Consider the following 20,499-nt stretch of genomic DNA (forward strand, 5'->3'; position numbering starts at 1 on the left):
AAGCAAGCGTCGTTGCTTAGCAGGCTACTTACCGCCTATGAATATCGCACGTATACGGATTTCCTATATACCTGTATCTGTAAATCTGTCTGCAAGCAACCAGCAATGGAAAATATAGAGACTTTTGTTGCACTTTTTTCTTGTATTGAGATTTTGTTGAAGCAGAGAACCATATTTCTTAGGGATTTTGGCCAAATGGAAATTCGCGATATACCAAAGAATGAATGCTAGGAAAATTATCTAATCTCTCTTTTTTTTCCACCTTCCTTAATGTGGACGTAATGTTTTCTTTTGTTTCTTTGCTTCAGGGAGCCTGGCGAAGACGAAGAGCCATTAGGGTGAGTGAATGGTTAAAGTTTTTATTGTTAAAGCTCCTGTTGTATCAAACGAAATAATCAAACTTTACTAAGCTCAAATATAGCCACACGTCATAAGAGCATGGATACGGGGTACGAGTGGAGTGCATTGCAGAAAAATAATCGTGGGATGCCGCATCCTGCATACGCAGTAGTATCTTCAACTCCTGTTGTCTCCTGTAAGATAGACCACTAAAAGCAATTCATTGTATTATGACGTCATCGCCCTTCATTTGCACACTCATTCTCCTTTATTCCACTTTCCCCCTTCCCCAGTGTGGAGTAACAGGCAAGGGGCACCTTACCTTTCCTTTCATTAAATTACTTTGGAGATGGCAGCGATGTCGCAGAGGTAGAGCATCCCCCTCGAGTGCAAGAGGTCCGGGGTGCGAATCCCTGTGCCGAACAATTCTCCTCCAGGTTTAAAAATAAACTCTCCGTATCGATGGGATATTGCATAACCAGGCCTCGGGTGCGCCCTGATCTCGGTGACCAGAACCGACAACGCACTCCGTCACCAGAACAGGATTTGGCCACCCTGGTTTAGTACTTGGCCACAGCCTTCCATGAAAAAACCAATTAACCCTCGAACCTCAGTCCCCAGCGGCTGCGGAGCAACTGACCAAGGCGGCTGTCAGACCTGTGACGCTGCGGATGGTGCTAAGGCCTCCATTTGAAACTGAATGTTTCAACGTTTAACGCTAGAACTTTATCCAGTGAGGCAATCCTAGCAGTGCTGTTCGAGGAGCTTGCGGGTATCAAATCTGATTCATAGAGCTTAGTGAGGACAGCTAGAAGAGGCGTATACAGTACTAGAGGGCAGGGATGTGGATTAGCCGAAAGACGAGAATTAGGTGTCGGATTCATCAGTCAGGATATAGCAGGCAACATGGAACAATTTTTCTAGTATTAACGAGAGGCTGGCATCTATTCTAATTAGACTCAATAAGAGGCCATACAGCCATGATGGCCATATCGTTCAAAGCTTCTATGTACTCGTTGGATTGGAAATTAACAAAGTAAAATCACAGCACACTGTACTGATACGCGACTTCAATGCGAATGTAGGCAAGCAGCAGGCTATAGACCAGGCAGTAGGCGACTATGGCATATGTTCTAGGAATAGCAGGCGAGAGTTAAAAGTAGAGCTCGCAGGTAAAAATAATTTACGGATCATGAATACCTTCTACCTCAAACGAAAGAACAGGAAGTGGACCTGGAAGAGCCCCAATGGTGAGACTAAAAATGAAATGGACTTGATACTATGAGCGGCATGTGGAGGTCCTCTGAAAGGTGCGTTGTAGCGACCAAAAGATAAGGTCTCCAATTAGCGTAGGTTTGAAGAGGGATCGGAAGAAACTAGTGAGAAACTAGTTAGCGGTAAGAGGGAGCGTAGAAGACTTCAGGATTTCGTTGCAGAACACATATTCGGATTTAACTGCTGATGACGACCATAATGTTCAAGCAATGAACGATAATCTCACAGCTATCATTACGGAGTGCAACGTAGAAGTTTATAGCGGTAGGATGTTTCGACAGGATACCGGCAAGCTATCTCAGAAGACGAAATATCTGACTAAGAAACGCTAAAGTATCAAAGCGGTGAACCATACAGACAGAATAGAAATGGCAGAGCTATGGATATTGATAAATAAGCACAAGTTAGTCGTCATGAGGGAGGGTAATATGCAGAGAATCGAACACGCTCTAAAGAATGGAGGTAGCCTAAAAGCGATGAAGACGAAACTAGGTGTAGGTAAAATCCTGATGTATGCAGGGCAATGTCATTAGAGATATGGATAAGTTAGTTCTACACAAATCTGTATAGTATTGAATCTAACCAGAGTGTTAACGAGAAAGACATTAGCGCACAGCAATGCGTCTTCCCGCCAGTAACGAAAGAGGAAGTAAAGAAAGCCTTAGTATCAGATTATGACTGTTTCACTCTTCTGTGAATAGGTATGCTATCCCGTATTAAATCGCTCACAAGCAATTCCTGTTAGTGGCTCAAAGGTGCTTATGGCACCTCTTTAATTGGCTCACCTTACATGCTTAGCGTCATGTCTACTTATGAATGTCAATGTATCCGGTAACCTTGGCATGTTTACATATGTATTATAAATTTTTTTGCAGTCAGGGGCAATGAAAAGAAGAAAAGCAGCTGGTGGAGATCATGTAACAGCAGATCTGTTGAAAGACGGAGGGTAAATTGTGCTAGAAAATCTATCCACCCTGTATACGCAATGCCTTAAGACCTCGGCTGTACCAGAAGCTTGAAAGAACGCAAACATCATCTTAATTCCTAAGAAAGGAAGCGCCAAGGACTTGAAAAATTACAGACCGATCATCTTACTGTCGTTGCCTACAAGGTATTTACTAAGGCAATCGCAAATAAAATCAGCACAACCATAAACTTCAATCAACCAAATGATCAGGCAGGCTTTCATAAAGGATACTCGGAAATAGACCATATTCACACTATCGATCAGGTGATAGAGAAATGCGCGGAGTATAACTAGGTGTAGGAGTTTTCGGCTTTTATTTTTCCAAATTTCGGCAGTTTTTTCCGGCTTTTATTGAGAATGCAAGTTTCGGTTTTTTTTCGCGGAATATTATTTTCGAGGGATGAATTACTAACTTTTTCCGGTGACTTAATGTGGCCATTTTGTGTGGTCAAAAGTTAGTCAGAGTTTATCTCGGCATTTTTGTTAGCATGAGCAGTTCGTTAGCCAGTAGCTAACATAATTTACCAGTAATTTTGCACTTGGAGGTGTGCTTGTAGAAGGACTTGCTTTTGTCATAAAAAAATAAGCGCAAGTTCAGTGAGGGAGCCGGCAATCAAGAACGCAAGTGGAACTCACTTCTAAAAGCTAGGTAGACAAGTTTCCTTTGGGTTGTCCCGCATCGTAGAGTGAGAGGGCGGGGCATCACGTGGTCTGCGTGTTGATGACAGCGATGAAACTACGGCTTAATCGTCGCGGTAGCCGGAACATGATACTTTCCATGACGACCATGCATGTCATCGTGTGAGTGTCCTCCTGGCACTTGACAAAGCTACTTAACCGACTAACTACTCTAAGCGGAGGTTGATAGCGAGCAAATAGTACTTAGCTAGCAGGCGGCAGGTTGTGCTTCCCGGTCTGTAGAGAGTTGTAAACAATCGGGAAAATGGCTCAAATCGCGCCACTGCGCGGCTTATCCAATAATGCCACCGTTTCATCACACCACTGGCTTCCCTACTTAGTTTACAACTTTGAGTGTAACTCCTACTGAACTGCCACGTAGCTGTGCCTTGCCTGCAAGAATACTGACATTTTGCGGTTGAAATCGAATTTCCAAAACAAAAATCGGCGTACATTTATCGTTTTTTTTTCGGTTGAATCGGAAAAGTAACCCCTATGTATATGGACTTCATTGATTACGAGAAAACATTTGACTCAATGGAAACCTCAGCAGTCATGCAGGCATTGCGGAATCAGGGTGTCTTGTGTGAAAACACTGAAAGATATATATAAAAACTGCGCAGCTACCATAGTCTTCCACAAATTCAGCAATAGGAGGAAGAGGAGCAGGAAAGGCAGGGAGGTTAACCAGAAGAATAAACGGTTTGCTACTCGGCGCGGGGGTGGAAGGGACTGAGGGGAGAAAAAGATGAAGGAGAAAATAGAGTTGCAGGAAATTGAACTCACTATGCAAAGTCACAGCTTTCAGTAAACTCATAGCCTATCGTGCAGGCCAGAAGCCCTCAAAAAGTGGAGCAGTGCCTTGGAGGCCTTCACCGCCGACGATCGCCGCGGCCAGTGGCCGAGAATCTTCGTTTCCGTCAGTGCGCGTAGATCTAGATGCTCCAGTGCACGGCAGAGAGACTGCCTTTCGGCGCTGTAGGCAGAACATTCACAAAGAATGTGGGCAATTGTCTCATCACACCCACAGATAGCACATGCAGGGCTGTCAGCCATACCTATTAAGGAGGAGTAGTGCTTGGTGAAAGCTACACCAAGCCACAGGCTACACAAAAAAGTTGCTTCACGTCTTGGTAGGCCAGATGGAAGCCGAAGCTACAGATCTGGGTCCAAGGTTTTTAAATGCGAATGCGTGAATTGGCCTGAATTCCACGCGGCAAGCGTGATGTCCCGTGACAGTGGTCTAAACCTACCCGCTGCGTCGGCTCTCGAGATGGGGATGGACACATAATCGCCCTCATGGTGAGCAGTTCGCGCGGCCTCGTCCGCGCGGTGGTTGCCTGCGATGCCGCTTTGTCCTGGCAGCCAATGGTAAACAATATCGTGCCCTTTGTTGATGGCTGTGTGGTGGAGCTCTCGAATTTCCGCGACACGTTGTTCATGGGAGCCATGACGAAGAGCAGATTGTAACGGAAGAGCGTGTTGTCGGGCAAGTTGGCTTTGCATGATATAGAAGAAGTTAGCGCAAAACTTAGACGAAGACAGAGAAGAAACACACAAGACGACAGACGAGCGCTACTACCAACTGTTTATTGGGTCTTAACACCCGGAATATATATCCGAAAAAACAAGCATGCGCAGACAGTTGGAGGCACACACGTCATACACCAGCGCCGTGACGAGGCGAAAGGGAATCCAGAAAATCACATTCAGAAGTATAAATCTGTAAGGAAGGATCACTCGCGCAGCGATCAGATTGCCTTTTAATGTGGAAGGCCTCCAGCACAAGCCTCGCTGTGACATTGGCGCTCCTGCCCAGAATCTTTGTGTTCTCAAATCGTGCCCTACACGTGCTGTCACAGGAAGAAATATGCCGCACAATATTAGCGGTTCTGTCGTTGTTTTTTAAATTACTATCATGCTCCCGTAGCCGGTCATTAATGCAACGGCCAGTTTGACCTACATAACAAGACCCACAAGAAAATGGTATGCTGTACACCACCCCTGTAGCGCATTTGACATAAGAAATGCCATGTTTCTTTTTGCAGCCACTCTCACAAGGGCCAGAAATGCGTCGGCAAAGCTTTGAAAGCTTGTTGGGGGCTGAGAAGACTAAGGGCACGTGGTGCCTGCCGGCCACCTTCTTGAGGTTGTGTTACACTCGGTGCACATATGGAACAACCACCGGCTTTGATGTCGAGAAATCCGGTCTTCTTTTTTTGAGCGCCTTTTTGTTTTTGCAGGAGGGTTTCAGCAATAGCAGAAATAACCGGACCAGGGAAGCCTACCGCCAAGAGGCGGGAAACCTGATTATTGACACTCTCCTGAATGCTATGAGGGCACGATTTAAGAAGGGCAGACTCCAGGCAGAGTGACGCAATAGCTCTTTTCACAACTTTTGAGTGTGAAGAGTCGTATCTCAACAACTCTTTGTTGGCACGGGGGGAGTACATCCAGCACACGTGGCCATTACAGAATCTAAGCTTTAAGTCCAGGAACCGTAACTGTTGATTATCAGGCAATTCATGCGTAAAAACCAACCCTCGTCCTAATTGATTAAAAACAGCTAAAATCTGAGAAACAACCGGGTCAAGGGATGTAAAGGTCCCAGCCCTTAAAAGGATTAAAAAATCATCTACATATCTAAAAACTTTTAAAACAGGACCATCACGTAAGGCAATTTCCAAAGAGCGGTCGATAAAAGCTAAAAAATATCACATAAAATTGGCGCTACACAAGAACCAATGCAAATACCTTTGCGCTGCAGATAAAACTGATTGTCATGTAAGATAAAGGTAACATTCAAGTAATACTCTAAAAGCTTTAGAAAACTATCGGTTGAAATGCCGGCATTGTTCTGGAACGCCATCGCCCCCGAGCTTTCGATACACTCTCTAACAGAGGCCAACAACTCAGCATGTGGTATCGAATAAAACAAATCTTCAATGTCGATAGAAAAGGCAGAGCATACCTGATCGCTGTTTTTAAAAAAATCGGCAACATCAGCTGACTTCTTTACCCAGAAGGGGTCATTAATAGACAGAAGTTTAAGCTTGGAAAGAAGAAATCGGCTGACGTGGTGTTGCCATGAACCCTTCTCACTTACAATAGTCCTAAACGGCCTATCTGGTGTATGTGTTTTGGCCGAAAAAAAGACCGACAAGGAATTCTTTGAACTGTTATCAATAGCACTCGCTAAAGGCGTCAGCTGCAAGCTCTTGCAAAAGTCAACAAATTTTGTTTTTACTCTGACTTTGCTTCGTTTGACAGGCAAAAAGTTTTTGCCCAGCGCCTCAAGGGCTTTTTCCTTAAAGAGGCCATTTGGTAAAACAACAAATTTTCCGTCTTTATCGGACTGCAGTAAGCACAAATCGTGGCTTTTGAAATGGTGCACAACAGAATTCACATCCACAGAACCAGACTTACTCGGGGAATATTTAGCACACCTTTTAAGGCTGTCCACACCTTCTAGTAGGCATCGTTCCTTGTCCTCATCGTTGGCCTTTGAGGCCTGGAAAAATGCCCCAAGTACTGCATTCAAACCAAGGTACCGGCTCACGAGCTCCTTGCTTTTAATAGGAATATTGCCTCATAGGCCAACGATGAGGACAAGGAACGATGCCTACTAGAAGGCGTGGACAGCCTTAAAAGGTGTGCTAAATATTCCCCGAGTAAGTCTGGTTCTGTGGATGTGAATTCTGTTGTGCACCATTTCAAAAGCCACGATTTGTGCTTACTGCAGTCCGATAAAGACGACAAATTTGTTGTTTTACCAAATGGCCTCTTTAAGGAAAAAGCCCTTGAGGCGCTTGGCAAAAACTTTTTGCCTGTCAAACGAAGCAAAGTCAGAGTAAAAACAAAATTTGTTGACTTTTGCAAGAGCTTGCAGCTGACGCCTTTAGCGAGTGCTATTGATAACAGTTCAAAGAATTCCTTGTCGGTCTTTTTTTCGGCCAAAACACATAAACCAGACATGCCGTTTAGGACTATTGTAAGTGAGAACGGTTCATGGCAACACCATGTCAGCCGATTTCTTCTTTCCAAGCTTAAACTTCTGTCTATTAATGACCCCTTCTGCGTAAAGAAGTCAGCTGATGTTGCCGATTTTTTTAAAAACAGCGATCAGGTATGCTCTGCCTTTTCTATCGACATTGAAGATTTGTTTTATTCGATACCACATGCTGAGTTGTTGGCCTCTGTTAGAGAGTGTATCGAAAGCTCGGGGGCGGTGGCGTTCCAGAACAATGCCGGCATTTCAACCGATAATTTTCTAAAGCTTTTAGAGTATTACTTGAATGTTACCTTTATCTTAAGTGACAATCAGTTTTATCTGCAGCGCAAAGGTATTTGCATTGGTTCTTGTGTAGCGCCAATTTTATGTGATATTTTTTTAGCTTTTATCGACCGCTCTTTGGAAATTGCCTTACGTGATGGTCCGGTTTTAAAAGTTTTTAGATATGTAGATGATTTTTTAATCCTTTTAAGGGCGGAGACCTTTACATCCCTTGACCCGGTTGTTTCTCAGATTTTAGCTGTTTTTAATCAATTAGGACGAGGGTTGGTTTTTACGCATGAATTGCCTGATAATCAACAGTTACGGTTCCTGGACTTAAAGCTTAGATTCTGTAATGGCCACGTGTGCTGGATGTACTCCCCCCGTGCCAACAAAGAGTTGTTCAGATACGACTCTTCACACTCAAAAGTTGTGAAAAGAGCTATTGCGTCACTCTGCCTGGAGTCTGTCCTTCTTAAATCGTGCCCTCATAGCATTCAGGAGAGTGTCAATAATCAGGTTTCCCGCCTCTTGGCGGTAGGCTTCCCTGGTCCGGTTATTTCTGCTATTGCTGAAACCCTCCTGCAAAAACAAAAAGGCGCTCAAAAAAGAAGACCGGATTTCTCGACATCAAAGCCGGTGGTTGTTCCATATGTGCACCGAGTGTCACACAACCTCAAGAAGGTGGCCGGCAGGCACCACGAGCCCTTAGTCTTCTCAGCCCCCAACAAGCTTTCAAAGCTTTGCCGACGCATTTCTGGCCCTTGTGAGAGTGGCTGCAAAAAGAAACATGGCATTTCTTATGTCAAATGCGCTACAGGGGTGGTGTGCAGCATACCATTTTCTTGTGGGTCTTCTTATGTAGGTCAAACTGGCCGTTGCATTAATGACCGGCTACGGGAGCATGTTAGAAATTTAAAAAACAACGACAGAACCGCTAATATTGTGCGGCATATTTCTTCCTGTGACAGCACGTGTAGGGCACGATTTGAGAAAACAAAGATTCTGGGCAGGAGCGCCAATGTCACAGCGAGGCTTGTGCTGGAGGCCTTCCACATTAAAAGGCTATCTGATCGCTGCGCGAGTGATCCTTCCTTACAGATTTATACTTCTGAATGTGATTTTCTGGATTCCCTTTCGCCTCGTCACGGCGCTGGTGTATGACGTGTCTGCCTCCAACTGTCTGCGCATGCTTGTTTTTTCGGATATATATTCCGGGTGTTAAGACCCAATAAACAGTTGGTAGTAGCGCTCGTCTGTCGTCTTGTGTGTTTCTTCTCTGTCTTCGTCTAAGTTTTGCGCTAACTTCTTCTATATCATGCAAAGCCAACTTGCCCGACAACACGCTCTTCTGAATTGTATTTGTTGTACAGCGGGCCCATCCTTTTGTTCGTCATCTCTTCATCCTTCTGTCCTGGATCATCTTGTGCGGCACACCGTCATCGCTACATGTCAAGCAAGACAGTTTGCCTTCTGTCTCAGGAGGGGTGTTATTCCTGGCTGTGTTAGTGCACTTGTTGGCCCTGTTCAACCGTCGTGGGGCCATGTCAAACGCCTTCTCAAGATTCTCCGTTCGGAACTTTGGCGGCAGATCAGGCTCTACCATGACTGGATGTGGGTCGTCTGCCAGAGTTTGTACCCTGACTGGTTCGCCAAAAAGAAGACAGCTGACCTAAAGAGTCTAGTTTCGCACGTCGTCGAACAACGTTGGAGAGCTGATCTTGCCTGTCTCCTCACCTCATTCGGTAAGAAAAGAAGCCATGACAACAAGGAGCGTGTGGTCTTCGCCGGTGGTTCTACTGTGCCAGAAAACATTTTATCTGTCCTGGAAAAAGGCCCCAAGTACTGCCTTCAAACCAAGGTACCGGCTCACGAGCTCCTTGCTTTTAATAGGAATATTGCCTCAAAGGCCAACGATGAGGACAAGGAACGATGCCTACTAGAAGGTGTGGACAGCCTTAAAAGGTGTGCTAAATATTCCCCGAGTAAGTCTGGTTCTGTGGATGTGAATTCTGTTGTGCACCATTTCAAAAGCCACGATTTGTGCTTACTGCAGTCCGATAAAGACGGCAAATTTGTTGTTTTACCAAATGGCCTCTTTAAGGAAAAAGCCCTTGAGGCGCTTGGCAAAAAGTTTTTGCCTGTCAAACGAAGCAAAGTCAGAGTAAAAACAAAATTTGTTGACTTTTGCAAGAGCTTGCAGCTGACGCCTTTAGCGAGTGCTATTGATAACAGTTCAAAGAATTCCTTGTCGGTCTTTTTTTCGGCCAAAACACATAAACCAGATATGCCGTTTAGGACTATTGTAAGTGAGAAGGGTTCATGGCAACACCACGTCAGCCGATTTCTTCTTTCCAAGCTTAAACTTCTGTCTATTAATGACCCCTTCTGGGTAAAGAAGTCAGCTGATGTTGCCGATTTTTTTAAAAACAGCGATCAGGTATGCTCTGCCTTTTCTATCGACATTGAAGATTTGTTTTATTCGATACCACATGCTGAGTTGTTGGCCTCTGTTAGAGAGTGTATCGAAAGCTCGGGGGCGGTGGCGTTCCAGAACAATGCCGGCATTTCAACCGATAATTTTCTAAAGCTTTTAGAGTATTACTTGAATGTTACCTTTATCTTACATGACAATCAGTTTTATCTGCAGCGCAAAGGTATTTGCATTGGTTCTTGTGTAGCGCCAATTTTATGTGATATTTTTTTAGCTTTTATCGACCGCTCTTTGGAAATTGCCTTACGTGATGGTCCGGTTTTAAAAGTTTTTAGATATGTAGATGATTTTTTAATCCTTTTAAGGGCTGGGACCTTTACATCCCTTGACCCGGTTGTTTCTCAGATTTTAGCTGTTTTTAATCAATTAGGACGAGGGTTGGTTTTTACGCTTGAATTGCCTGACAATCAACAGTTACGGTTCCTGGACTTAAAGCTTAGATTCTGTAATGGCCACGTGTGCTGGATGTACTCCCCCCGTGTCAACAAAGAGTTGTTGAGATACGACTCTTCACACTCAAAAGTTGTGAAAAGAGCTATTGCGTCACTCTGCCTGAAGTCTGCCCTTCTTAAATCGTGCCCTCATAGCATTCAGGAGAGTGTCAATAATCAGGTTTCCCGCCTCTTGGCGGTAGGCTTCCCTGGTCCGGTTATTTCTGCTATTGCTGAAACCCTCCTGCAAAAACAAAAAGGCGCTCAAAAAAGAAGACCGGATTTCTCGACATCAAAGCCGGTGGTTGTTCCATATGTGCACCGAGTGTCACACAACCTCAAGAAGGTGGCCGGCAGGCACCACGTGCCCTTAGTCTTCTCAGCCCCCAACAAGCTTTCAAAGCTTTGCCGACGCATTTCTGGCCCTTGTGAGAGTGGCTGCAAAAAGAAACATGGCATTTCTTATGTCAAATGCGCTACAGGGGTGGTGTACAGCATACCATTTTCTTGTGGGTCTTCTTATGTAGGTCAAACTGGCCGTTGCATTAATGACCGGAGATAGAAATGATAGAAATTTAAAAAACAACGACAGAACCGCTAATATTGTGCGGCATATTTCTTCCTGTGACAGCACGTGTAGGGCACGATTTGAGAAAACAAAGATTCTGGGCAGGAGCGCCAATGTCACAGCGAGGCTTGTGCTGGAGGCCTTCCACATTAAAAGGCTATCTGATCGCTACGCGAGTGATCCTTCCTTACAGATTTATACTTCTGAATGTGATTTTCTGGATTCCCTTTCGCCTCGTCACGGCGCTGGTGTATGACGTGTCTGCCTCCAACTGTCTGCGCATGCTTGTTTTTTCGGATATATATTCCGGGTGTTAAGACCAATAAACAGATTGTAACGCTTGGTCGGCTGTCTTTTAATTAGTGAGCAATGATATTGCAATAAGGCAGGGCGCAAACCACCTGTTTGCAGGAGGTTTTCCGTTGCCTGAATTGGGAACAGCTTGGGATAAGCGTTAATGAAGAATACCTAAGTAGGCAACATCAGTTCTCAATTGGTAGCGAGGGGCTGGAAATGGTAAGAGAATACGTCTACTTTGGGCAGGTCGTGGCCGCTGATCCCATAGTTTCTTATCATTGACTAGAGGGAAAGCTGGCGGCGCTGCACGTCAGCCATCATGGACGCTCAAAGCATCATGGGCCGGTGAGCTACTTGGTGCGGGACAGTCGGATTTTTTCGGGAACACAGAGTGGCGTTACTGAGATGTCGCATTGCGTCCATGGCGCACCCCGTGCGCAGATGACTGGCGCGAACGTCGGCCGCGAAATCCATAGCAGCGAAAACGAAAAGCACAGGCTGCCAATAATAGGGATCTGTTTTGCGAAATGCCATTAAAAAACCTCTTAAAGTGCTTATGCAACAACATTTTTTTACACAATTCTTTTTTAAATGTGCGCCTGTTAAGCGCAAAACAAGATTTGTGGGAAGCAATACTTTTATTTATTATTTATTTCAGAGGTACTTGCTTCAGAGGTACTGCCAGCCTTCGCAGAAGGCCTTTGGCAGCAGTGAGCATACATGGTGAAGAAAGTACAAGAGCTAACCATCTCTTATTTTGGGCAAACATTGCATTCATATGCTTTCCTGCTAGTTTGTTGCAATTTATCCACAGGACATTGGATGTTAGGGCATTCTTGAATATCGAACTAAGTTTATTTTTGGACTAATTTTTGTCCAAAAGTTATGGTTCTGCAGTCGGTAGCTCTCCGTCCCTTGATGCTTAGAGCGCCCATGGTGGCTGAGCTGGTCTTAAGGAAGCTCCATGCAAACTTCCATAAACTGGGCGCCAGTTTTCCCTCTAGGTAACTGCAAGAAACTCTATGGCTGATCCGGATCATGAGAGGGTAATAACCACAAGATTAAGAATAGGGTGAAGCGCATTTGGCAGGTTCTCTAAAATCATGAATGGCAGTTTACCAATACCCCTCAAGAGAAAAGTATACAACAGCTTCATCTTACCGATACTCACCTATGGGGCAGAAACGTGAAAGCTAACGAAAAGGGTTCTGCATAAGTTGAGACAACGCAGTGAGCTAGGGAAAGAAAAATGATAGGTGTAACGTGAGGAGCCCGAATGCGGGCAGAGTGATTGGGGAACAAACGCTGGTTAATGACATCCTAATCGAAATCAAGAGGAACGAATGGGCTTGGGCAGGGAATGTAATGCGAAGGCAAGATAATCGCTGGTCCTTTAGGGTAACTGAGTGTATTCCACGAGAAAGGAAGCGTAGCAGGAGTGAGCTAAAAGTTTTGTGGGCGGATGAGATTAAGAAGCTGGGGGGGATACGGTAGGCGGAGCTGGCAAAGGAGAGGGTTAATTGGACCGACATGGGAGATTCCTTTGCCCTGCAGTGGGCATAATTATACTGGTGGTAATGTTGATGAATCTTTAGACCCACAGTACCTCTGTCCGTGTAACTCACTGATCATGTTTTGCCGCTCATCTCCTGAGTGACTTAGCGAGGCAATGTCATCAGCAAAGCGCAGCCACAAAAAAAAGTAAATCTAAGCAGCTTCTACAAAAACGATCATAACAAACATTTGGTGGCTAAAGATTTGCACCCCCCCCCCTTTCGTGGAAGTCACTTTACCAAGTACTATATATGACCAGGAGAGCTTGCAGAGGGCAGGGCCGAATTCATCAACTCCAAGTGTGAGGGGTGTAAGTTTAGTGTGTTTAGGGGAAGACTGTAAGTAGAGTATATTTGAAATGATGGAGTCACTACTCATTGCCATCAGTTAGCACCCTTATCATGTGCATGCTAAGATCAATTACCCCCTTATTTTAAATATACTACATGTTGGCACCTTGCTCTGGTTTCAACTGCCTAAGATGTATTTGATGCCCCATCAACTACTCCCGTACAGTGGTAACGGGACCGAGCGGCGTACTGTCCACGGCATTGATGAAGGAATAGATGGATGGATTCTTGAAGGGAGGCTCGTACTTTACAGGGAGTCGGTGGGAAGCGCCACCTTGACGTTCCCCTTGCCACGTACCGGTGATTTTGTTTTCCCCCACCTAAAGGGTCTGTTTCAAATTTCGCGGTAAACTATCGTTAGTTTAGCAGTGGCGGCAATATCGTGTGAGCCGGTCTTTGATTTCTCGGAGGTGCGAAGTAATAAAAGAAAGGGAAGGAAGAACTCGCCGTCGGACAGGTGGAGATATTTCAAAATTAGTGATTTGTACAAGATGTAAATGAAAAGCTGTAAATGCACTTTTCTCCGTTTAGCACTGCTGGTAAGCAAAACTCACCGACTGTCATGATGGTTGTGCAGGGACGGCGATAAAAAATTTGCGACTCACTGTCGCTTGTGATATTGGAGGGACGGGGCTTTCAGATAATCATTATTTTTTGTGTTTGGAATGACTGGGCCCCCATTTTCACAAAATTCCTGCGTGATATCTCAGAAATTTTTTATACAGTATTGTTTTTAATTTTCCTGATTCTGAACCTTGCTCCAAGCGTGCAGACTCAACAGAATGTGTTTTCTGGGAACGAAAAAATTTGTAAATTTCATTGTATGAGATGCATTGGCATATGAATTTCTAGATTGTGCACAAAATTCATGCAAAGATTTCAAAGCTCATAAAAGTCTAAAACAAAAAGTCTTTATATGCAGTGTGCTTGAGTGCAACAAAGCGAGCGCGCGCCAAATAAACGAACCGGTCGTGCAGAAATGGATAGAAAATGATCAACATGTCAGAACAATATGAAAGGACACAAAGTTTTTCGGTCGTCGTTTGATTGCCTTGAAGGAAGCCTACTGGCCTAGAACTTATAAAGATGTCCTCAGAACAGCAGTCCGCAGCGCCAATAATTAATTACAAACGATTTTATACCGGCAGTTTCGGTCTCACTCGGCACCAGCGCTGAAGTGTACCCTGACGTCAGGGTCAACCAGCCAACTTGAACTACATTTCTGATGCTGTCGGTGTCGCCGGCAAGCATTGGTTGTTCCTGTGAGCAACCATTGGGTTCGATGACGTCACAATAATGGAGGGCAAGTGCACTTTGACGTCACTCAATGCGGGTGGCAGTGGCTCGTCGCACAATATTCAGAATCATATTAAATTATGTCCCGATCAACTGCCGCAACAGAAACCTTCTAGAAGAAAGAAATCATATCGATTGTTCCATTTTTGCGTTCGAAATTTTGTGTATCTCTTTAACCGAAAAGCACTGAAAACTGGTCACCTCATTTATTTATCCGTCACTCACTCTGACTTCTTCCTGTCTCGTCACCTTAGACCTATCATTTTCCTTTCCACAGCTCACTGCGTTCTCTCCAATTTAAGTTCAACCCTTTTTGTTAGCCTTCACTTTTCTGCCCCATAGGTGAGTACCGGGAAGATACACCTGTTGTATACTTTTCTCTAGAGGGATATTCGATAACTACCATTCATAATGTTAGAGAACCTGTCAAATGCGCTCAACCCCATTCTTATTCTTCTAAATTATTTTCCCTCATGATCGGGATTAACGGTCACTCCATGCTTTAATTAGATGTACTACCTTACCACTTTCAGCACCTCGCTATCAATTGTAAACTTCTGTTTCCTTCCGATACTGTTGAATATGACTTTGGTTTTCTGCATATTAATTTTTACACACACCGTTCTGCTCTGCCTGTCTCAGCTCATTGATCATGCTTTATAGTTCTGAGTGAGCTAGCAAGGCAATGTCAACAGCGAATTGAAGATTACTAAAGTTATCATCACGAGCCTGACTACGCCCACTGCAGGGCAATGGCCTTTCTAATGTCTCTCCAATGAACGCTGTCCATTGCCAGCTTCGGCCACCCTATCACCGCAAATTTCTCAATTTCATCCACCACCTGACTTTCTGACGCCACTTGCTACGCTTGCCTTCTCTTGGAATCCACTCTTATCCTCAACTGCTCTCAAAGCAGGCCTCTGAATACCTCCTGTAAACAGGCGGTCAATAGCATTGGCGAGAACGTGTCTCCCTGCCTGACACCGCTCCTTTTTAAACGGAGTGTCGGGCACATGAAAAGGCTAAATTCGTGCGAAGTCCGTATGACATCCTTCACTTCTTATAGAAATCATGAAGAAATTATACTGAAACAATATCGAAACCATACAATGAACACAGAAAAACATATGTACTTGCCATTTCACAAGGACTTTTTATTCTAAATCTACGTATTTTACGTTTCAGTGGGTTTTTTTTTTAAACGCTTGGATGCGTCTTGCAGGGGTGCCCCAGAGAACGAGGTGGAAGTGCGCTTCCGCACCCGGGAAGCTCGAGGCCTGCTTCTGTGGACGGGTGGTCGCGGGGACCACATGGCGCTGGCGTTGGACCAAGGACGGCTGCTGGTCTCCTACGACCTCGGCGCCAGGCGCCAGGAACTGTGGTCCGAGGCTCGCATGGATGACGGCCACTGGCACACAGCGCGGCTACAACGTCAGGGTCGCCTGGCGACACTGGTTGTGGACGGAGCGAAGCCACTGAGCGCCAACGCGGCGCCCGGAGCAACGCAGCTGAACACGGACGGCCTGCTCTGGCTGGGCGGTTGCCCCAAGCTGCCGCCTGGCCTTCCTGCAGCTCTGTACCTCGGCTTCGTCGGCTGCGTCCGCGACGTGACTGTCGACGGCCGGGAATTGGCGCTCGCAGGCCCGGCTTGCGCCGATGACGACCAATTGCCCGCCACGTGAAGCGCAGATCCCGAGGCGGGACGGAGCAAGTGACGGGCAGAAAAAAGGCGCACACATTAGTTACTCGAGGCCGCTGCGTAGTAGCGCTGCTAATATCAATGTTGAAATTTAAAAAGCAAGAGCTCTGCGGTTCGTCCGAGTGTAATGGTTCCATCCTGTATGTCCGCGTCAGTTTTGGTCGCATTAAAACCGACCTGCACCAGCAGCTAGCACGAGCGTAGAACAACTTCCATGCATGGAGTGAGTGGGTGCTTCGGAAATTCAAACATTTACATGAGGACTGCAGCTACAGTTATGTCATTAGTGGAACATTTATGCTTCAAGTATGTTAGGCTTTTTTAAGGGCTTAAGAGAGCGGGAATAATATCCATCAGGAATGTGTGGCGACGATGACTCTTGAATGCTTGCGGAATGCATGCTCTTTGGCAGCGAAACGCAGACTTGCGATCAGAAACTTGTTGCCTAATCCACTACATAACTTAAACGGTGCCAAATCGGCAAGGGACACAAAGTCACTAAGCGCTAAGTGGTTTTGTTTGTTCCTTTTGTTTTATCCGAGCCGATGGAAACGAACAGCAGTGCCAACTTGTCCAATTCGTCGCTCCATTTGGGCAGCTACCTGACGCGCTGCGGCTGGTTCTGAAAACTTGAGGCCTTATTAACAAAGAAGACAATGTGATAGCATTTGGAAGTTGGCACACTCGTTATTCCGAAGGACCGAATTTTGCAAGTTGGCACACCCTAGAAAATTTATAACTGTGGATTAGTGGTATTAGGGGGGCGGATGAAGGAAGTGTGGCAGGTTAGTATAATCTCATGTGATAATTAAACGGAAGGTACTAAAACAATATCCTAGTCCTCAGAGTTTCAAATTTGGCGGTGCAGTGACGTCACGACCCTCTCGGGCAATCAGAGGCATTTGTTACGCAGAATTCGCGTGCTTTTTGCAAGACGACAACCTAAATGCGATTGCATTAGAAATGTAGGCATAGCGATATTATTGCTGCGATGGGTCACAGTCCGCGCCTTTCTTCTGTCCGTCTCGTGGACTCTGTCACACCGCGCCAAGGGAAGCCACGACCGCCGGGTGACCGCCTTTACAGTCTTCCATGAACGTGCCTCAGTCCTCCCGAATGGCGGGAGGTCATTCCCCGCACGGGGCCAAAAACGTTAAGCCTTGTTGTACGCTGTCGTAGACGCCTGAAGTGCGGACGACTGAACACCACGTCACGCCGTCGATGCGAGCCCATGGATAGCTGGCCGCCTGTTGACCGGAGAATTGTCCACAGCGATACCATCGCTACCAGAACGTGTGGCGAAGACTGGACTTGTGTTGTACATACGCCGTTTACACGTGACTGTTAGAACCAACGATGCGTCGGCGATCAATGGTGCAAAGAATAGCGCAAAGAAGGACTAGTGGCGCTTTTAATGCTAACACGTGCGCTCTTCTGCGCTGCTCCTGATCGCTTTAAACACTCTTAGTTGGGCGTACGCAGTGAGCTAGCGTATGCAGTGGCTCTGAGGATAACGAATGGCATGCGCAGAGCGCTGCGCATCTCGCTGCGTCTTGCGGGCGTACGCGCGCTACAAAAAAACTACGGGGACACTTTGTGGGCCTAAAGTGTGCATGGCGAAAGCCTTCCTGATTACTGTGTCACCTCGACTGCCTGTTGCTATACTGTCGCTACACACAACTCTGCATGCGCCGCGCGCCTCAGCTGCCACTGGGGCTAGCGGCGCGACTGAAGTCACTGTTGCTATGCGCACTTGCGCATGCGCTGCCTGCTGCTGGCGGTGAGGGGGAGGGTAGCAGCTGGCACTGTACCAAGATGAACCGGACGGACACCGTCACCGCAACTATGAGCGCTTAAGCTCTTTCGCCTTAATTGCGTGCGCTCGCTACGGGCACGTTAGAGGAGAAGTTGACAAAATGCCGACAGGCAGCTCGCGCCGCTTTGGAACAAATGTATGTCGCCGCTGCGTTTTTCGACAGATAGCTCGCTCTAAATGGCGACGTTCACTTTTATTTCGCACGCTCTCGCCAACACGTCAAAGTGTCAAAGTATAAGCGACAACTTGCCTCCTTTCAGCTAATTTGGAGATTATCTGGCTCTTAAGCCCCACTGTTCGCCGTGAACGGATGGCTCGATGAATTTTAGGATGGTCCTCTTTGAAACGGGGCGGTGGGAGTTCCCACCATGCTTGGCTGTTCTCTTTCTTTATGTTTCATTAAGCAATCTGTCAAACTGAACGGTTTGCATGTATCGCTTCGCCATGTTTAAGTACAAATTTTTAATCCTTAACATGTAACCTTATGTCACTGCCTTCCTTTCGACCCACCAGTCATGCGGTCATTTGTTGCTAACTTCTACCGCCGATTCATTCACTTAACCTTTGTTATCGCTAAACCCTAGGCTTCGGGGAGAGTGACAGACTGCATCGACATCCTGATCGATACTGCCACATTCTAGTATAAGATGTTCAATTGTTTCTACATATTTACTACACACTGCATATGTGTCATCTTCTTGGATAAGTATCGTTTTGTAGCTTCGCGTTTTCGTCATAGCAACGATGCACTTCTGCAACTTTTTGCAGATACTGTGGAAGCTTGGGCAAGTTGGTGTGACATGGTTTTTTCAGCAGCGCAGGGGACAAAGGACGTGACAAGTGCACAGACACAGCGCCGTGTCTGTGCACTTGTCACGTCCTTTGTCCCCTGCGCTGCTGAAAAAAAAACTTTTTGCAGCTTTTGCATTTTCTTGTGTTTGCTTAGTTTTTCTTCTTGGAATCAAAAAGGCTCGCAATGCACCCGCCCTGGTTATCTGTTATGTCGGGCAAGAATATCTTCAACGCAGCGCTGATGTACTTCTTGTGATTAGATGGCGCTGCTATGTGAACATGCATTTGAGAGCTGCGTCACGGCAAACAAGTGTGTCGTGTTTGTGTTTACAGCGCATACAACGCAGTGAGCGATGCGTACACAAGCTTACTGGCACGTCCAACTAAAGGTGTCTATTGCATAGTATGCAGGTATGCATAGGTTGCTTGTGTGCGAAGTTGTAAAAAGACTTTTTTCCCTCGTTTCCACAAAAAGGAACAATGGGGGTGACATCTTTTTTGGTCGGCGCATTGTATGCATGACTAAACACGGGCTGAAAGTGATGGAGAAAAAACGGCATCAAACGCAACGGGGCTTAACAATATAGTGGGAAAAAAAGAATTTTTGTGTCCTCGATGAGCTGTGAAAAATTTTTTTTAAGTGAATCAATGCTGCAGTGAACGCCTGCATCATCTAGCACAAATGTTAACGCAGCTACGTGGTGTGGGTGCGACGCCAATTGAACAGGAGATCATAATGAGGTATCTTCAATGGCATGGCAAATGCTCTTGCAAACAGTCCTGTCTGCTTGTAAGCTCGGTTAAGGGTCTTGGTCAGATTCTTGCGTGCTTTTTTGACCTTGTGCTCGGCGCCGAGTGTTTCCTGGTTGGACTTGCACCTTGAGGCTCACAAAAAAACAAAGCAGCAACAAGCATAGCCAATATGTTCTTGTGAAATACACAGTTTACGACTGTTTGTAATTTGGTTTTGCTCTGTTTATGTGTTACCATACGGAAACGATAAGGACCACTCATGCTGTACCCTTGACAAAGTGTTATATCAAACATGAAATCCTCGTGCGAATTGTGTCCAATACATGTGAACACCCTCTGAGGCTGATGACACCAAACAAACGCCATTATATTGAGCGAAAAGGTTGCAGTTGCTGAGCTCCTATCAGCGTTCTGTTACACTTAAAAAGCTCTAGAACATGTTCGGAGCAAGAACGTTCCTGCTTATAAATAGTTCAGGCTGAACTGCGACGTGAAAGCGATAGCAATTCTGAAAACTGGCCGCGACAGGGAGTGAAGCGTCGGAAGAAAGTGCTGTGTTTACGTCAAATTACCAACTGGCTATCCTCTGCAATAAAGCTTGAAAATAATGTGTTGATAAATTTGTGTGCCTCTGACTGCGCCTAGCATTTATTTCAGGTAACCATGTTGGGTAAGAGTTATCCATGGCTCCCAATTCAGACTGATCGAATATTGTCGGATATCGCCTAAAAGCTGGTTCCGCACAAATTAAGAATCCTCCGACAGAACGAAAAAAAACAGTTCGCTGTTTCTCAGGGAACGAAATGGCGCAGTAACTGTCTTACTTCTTGATGGACACCTCGACCGCGCCGTGAGTGAAGGGAGGAAGGTGATCGAAAGAGGTGCCGTAGTACAGGGCTCCGGAAAAATTCGGATCA

At 45.8% G+C, this 20,499-nt stretch overlaps 1 protein-coding gene across 3 annotated transcripts in view; it reads left to right on the forward strand.

Annotated features, from left to right (window-relative positions):
- Nucleotides 1-20,193, forward strand: part of LOC144107834 (agrin-like) — a 516,722-nt gene extending 496,529 nt beyond the window's left edge. For all 3 annotated transcript variants that reach the window (XM_077641040.1, XM_077641041.1, XM_077641042.1), the window contains 2 exons: nt 309-338; nt 15,745-20,193. In XM_077641040.1, coding sequence (XP_077497166.1) covers nt 309-338; nt 15,745-16,204 — 490 coding nt within the window. In that variant the 3' untranslated portion in view covers nt 16,205-20,193. The remainder of the gene's footprint in view (nt 1-308; nt 339-15,744) is intronic.
- Nucleotides 20,194-20,499: the final 306 nt, after the last annotated feature.

This window comes from Amblyomma americanum, chromosome 10 (genome assembly GCF_052857255.1).
Source record: "Amblyomma americanum isolate KBUSLIRL-KWMA chromosome 10, ASM5285725v1, whole genome shotgun sequence".
Lineage (NCBI taxonomy): Eukaryota > Metazoa > Arthropoda > Arachnida > Ixodida > Ixodidae > Amblyomma > Amblyomma americanum.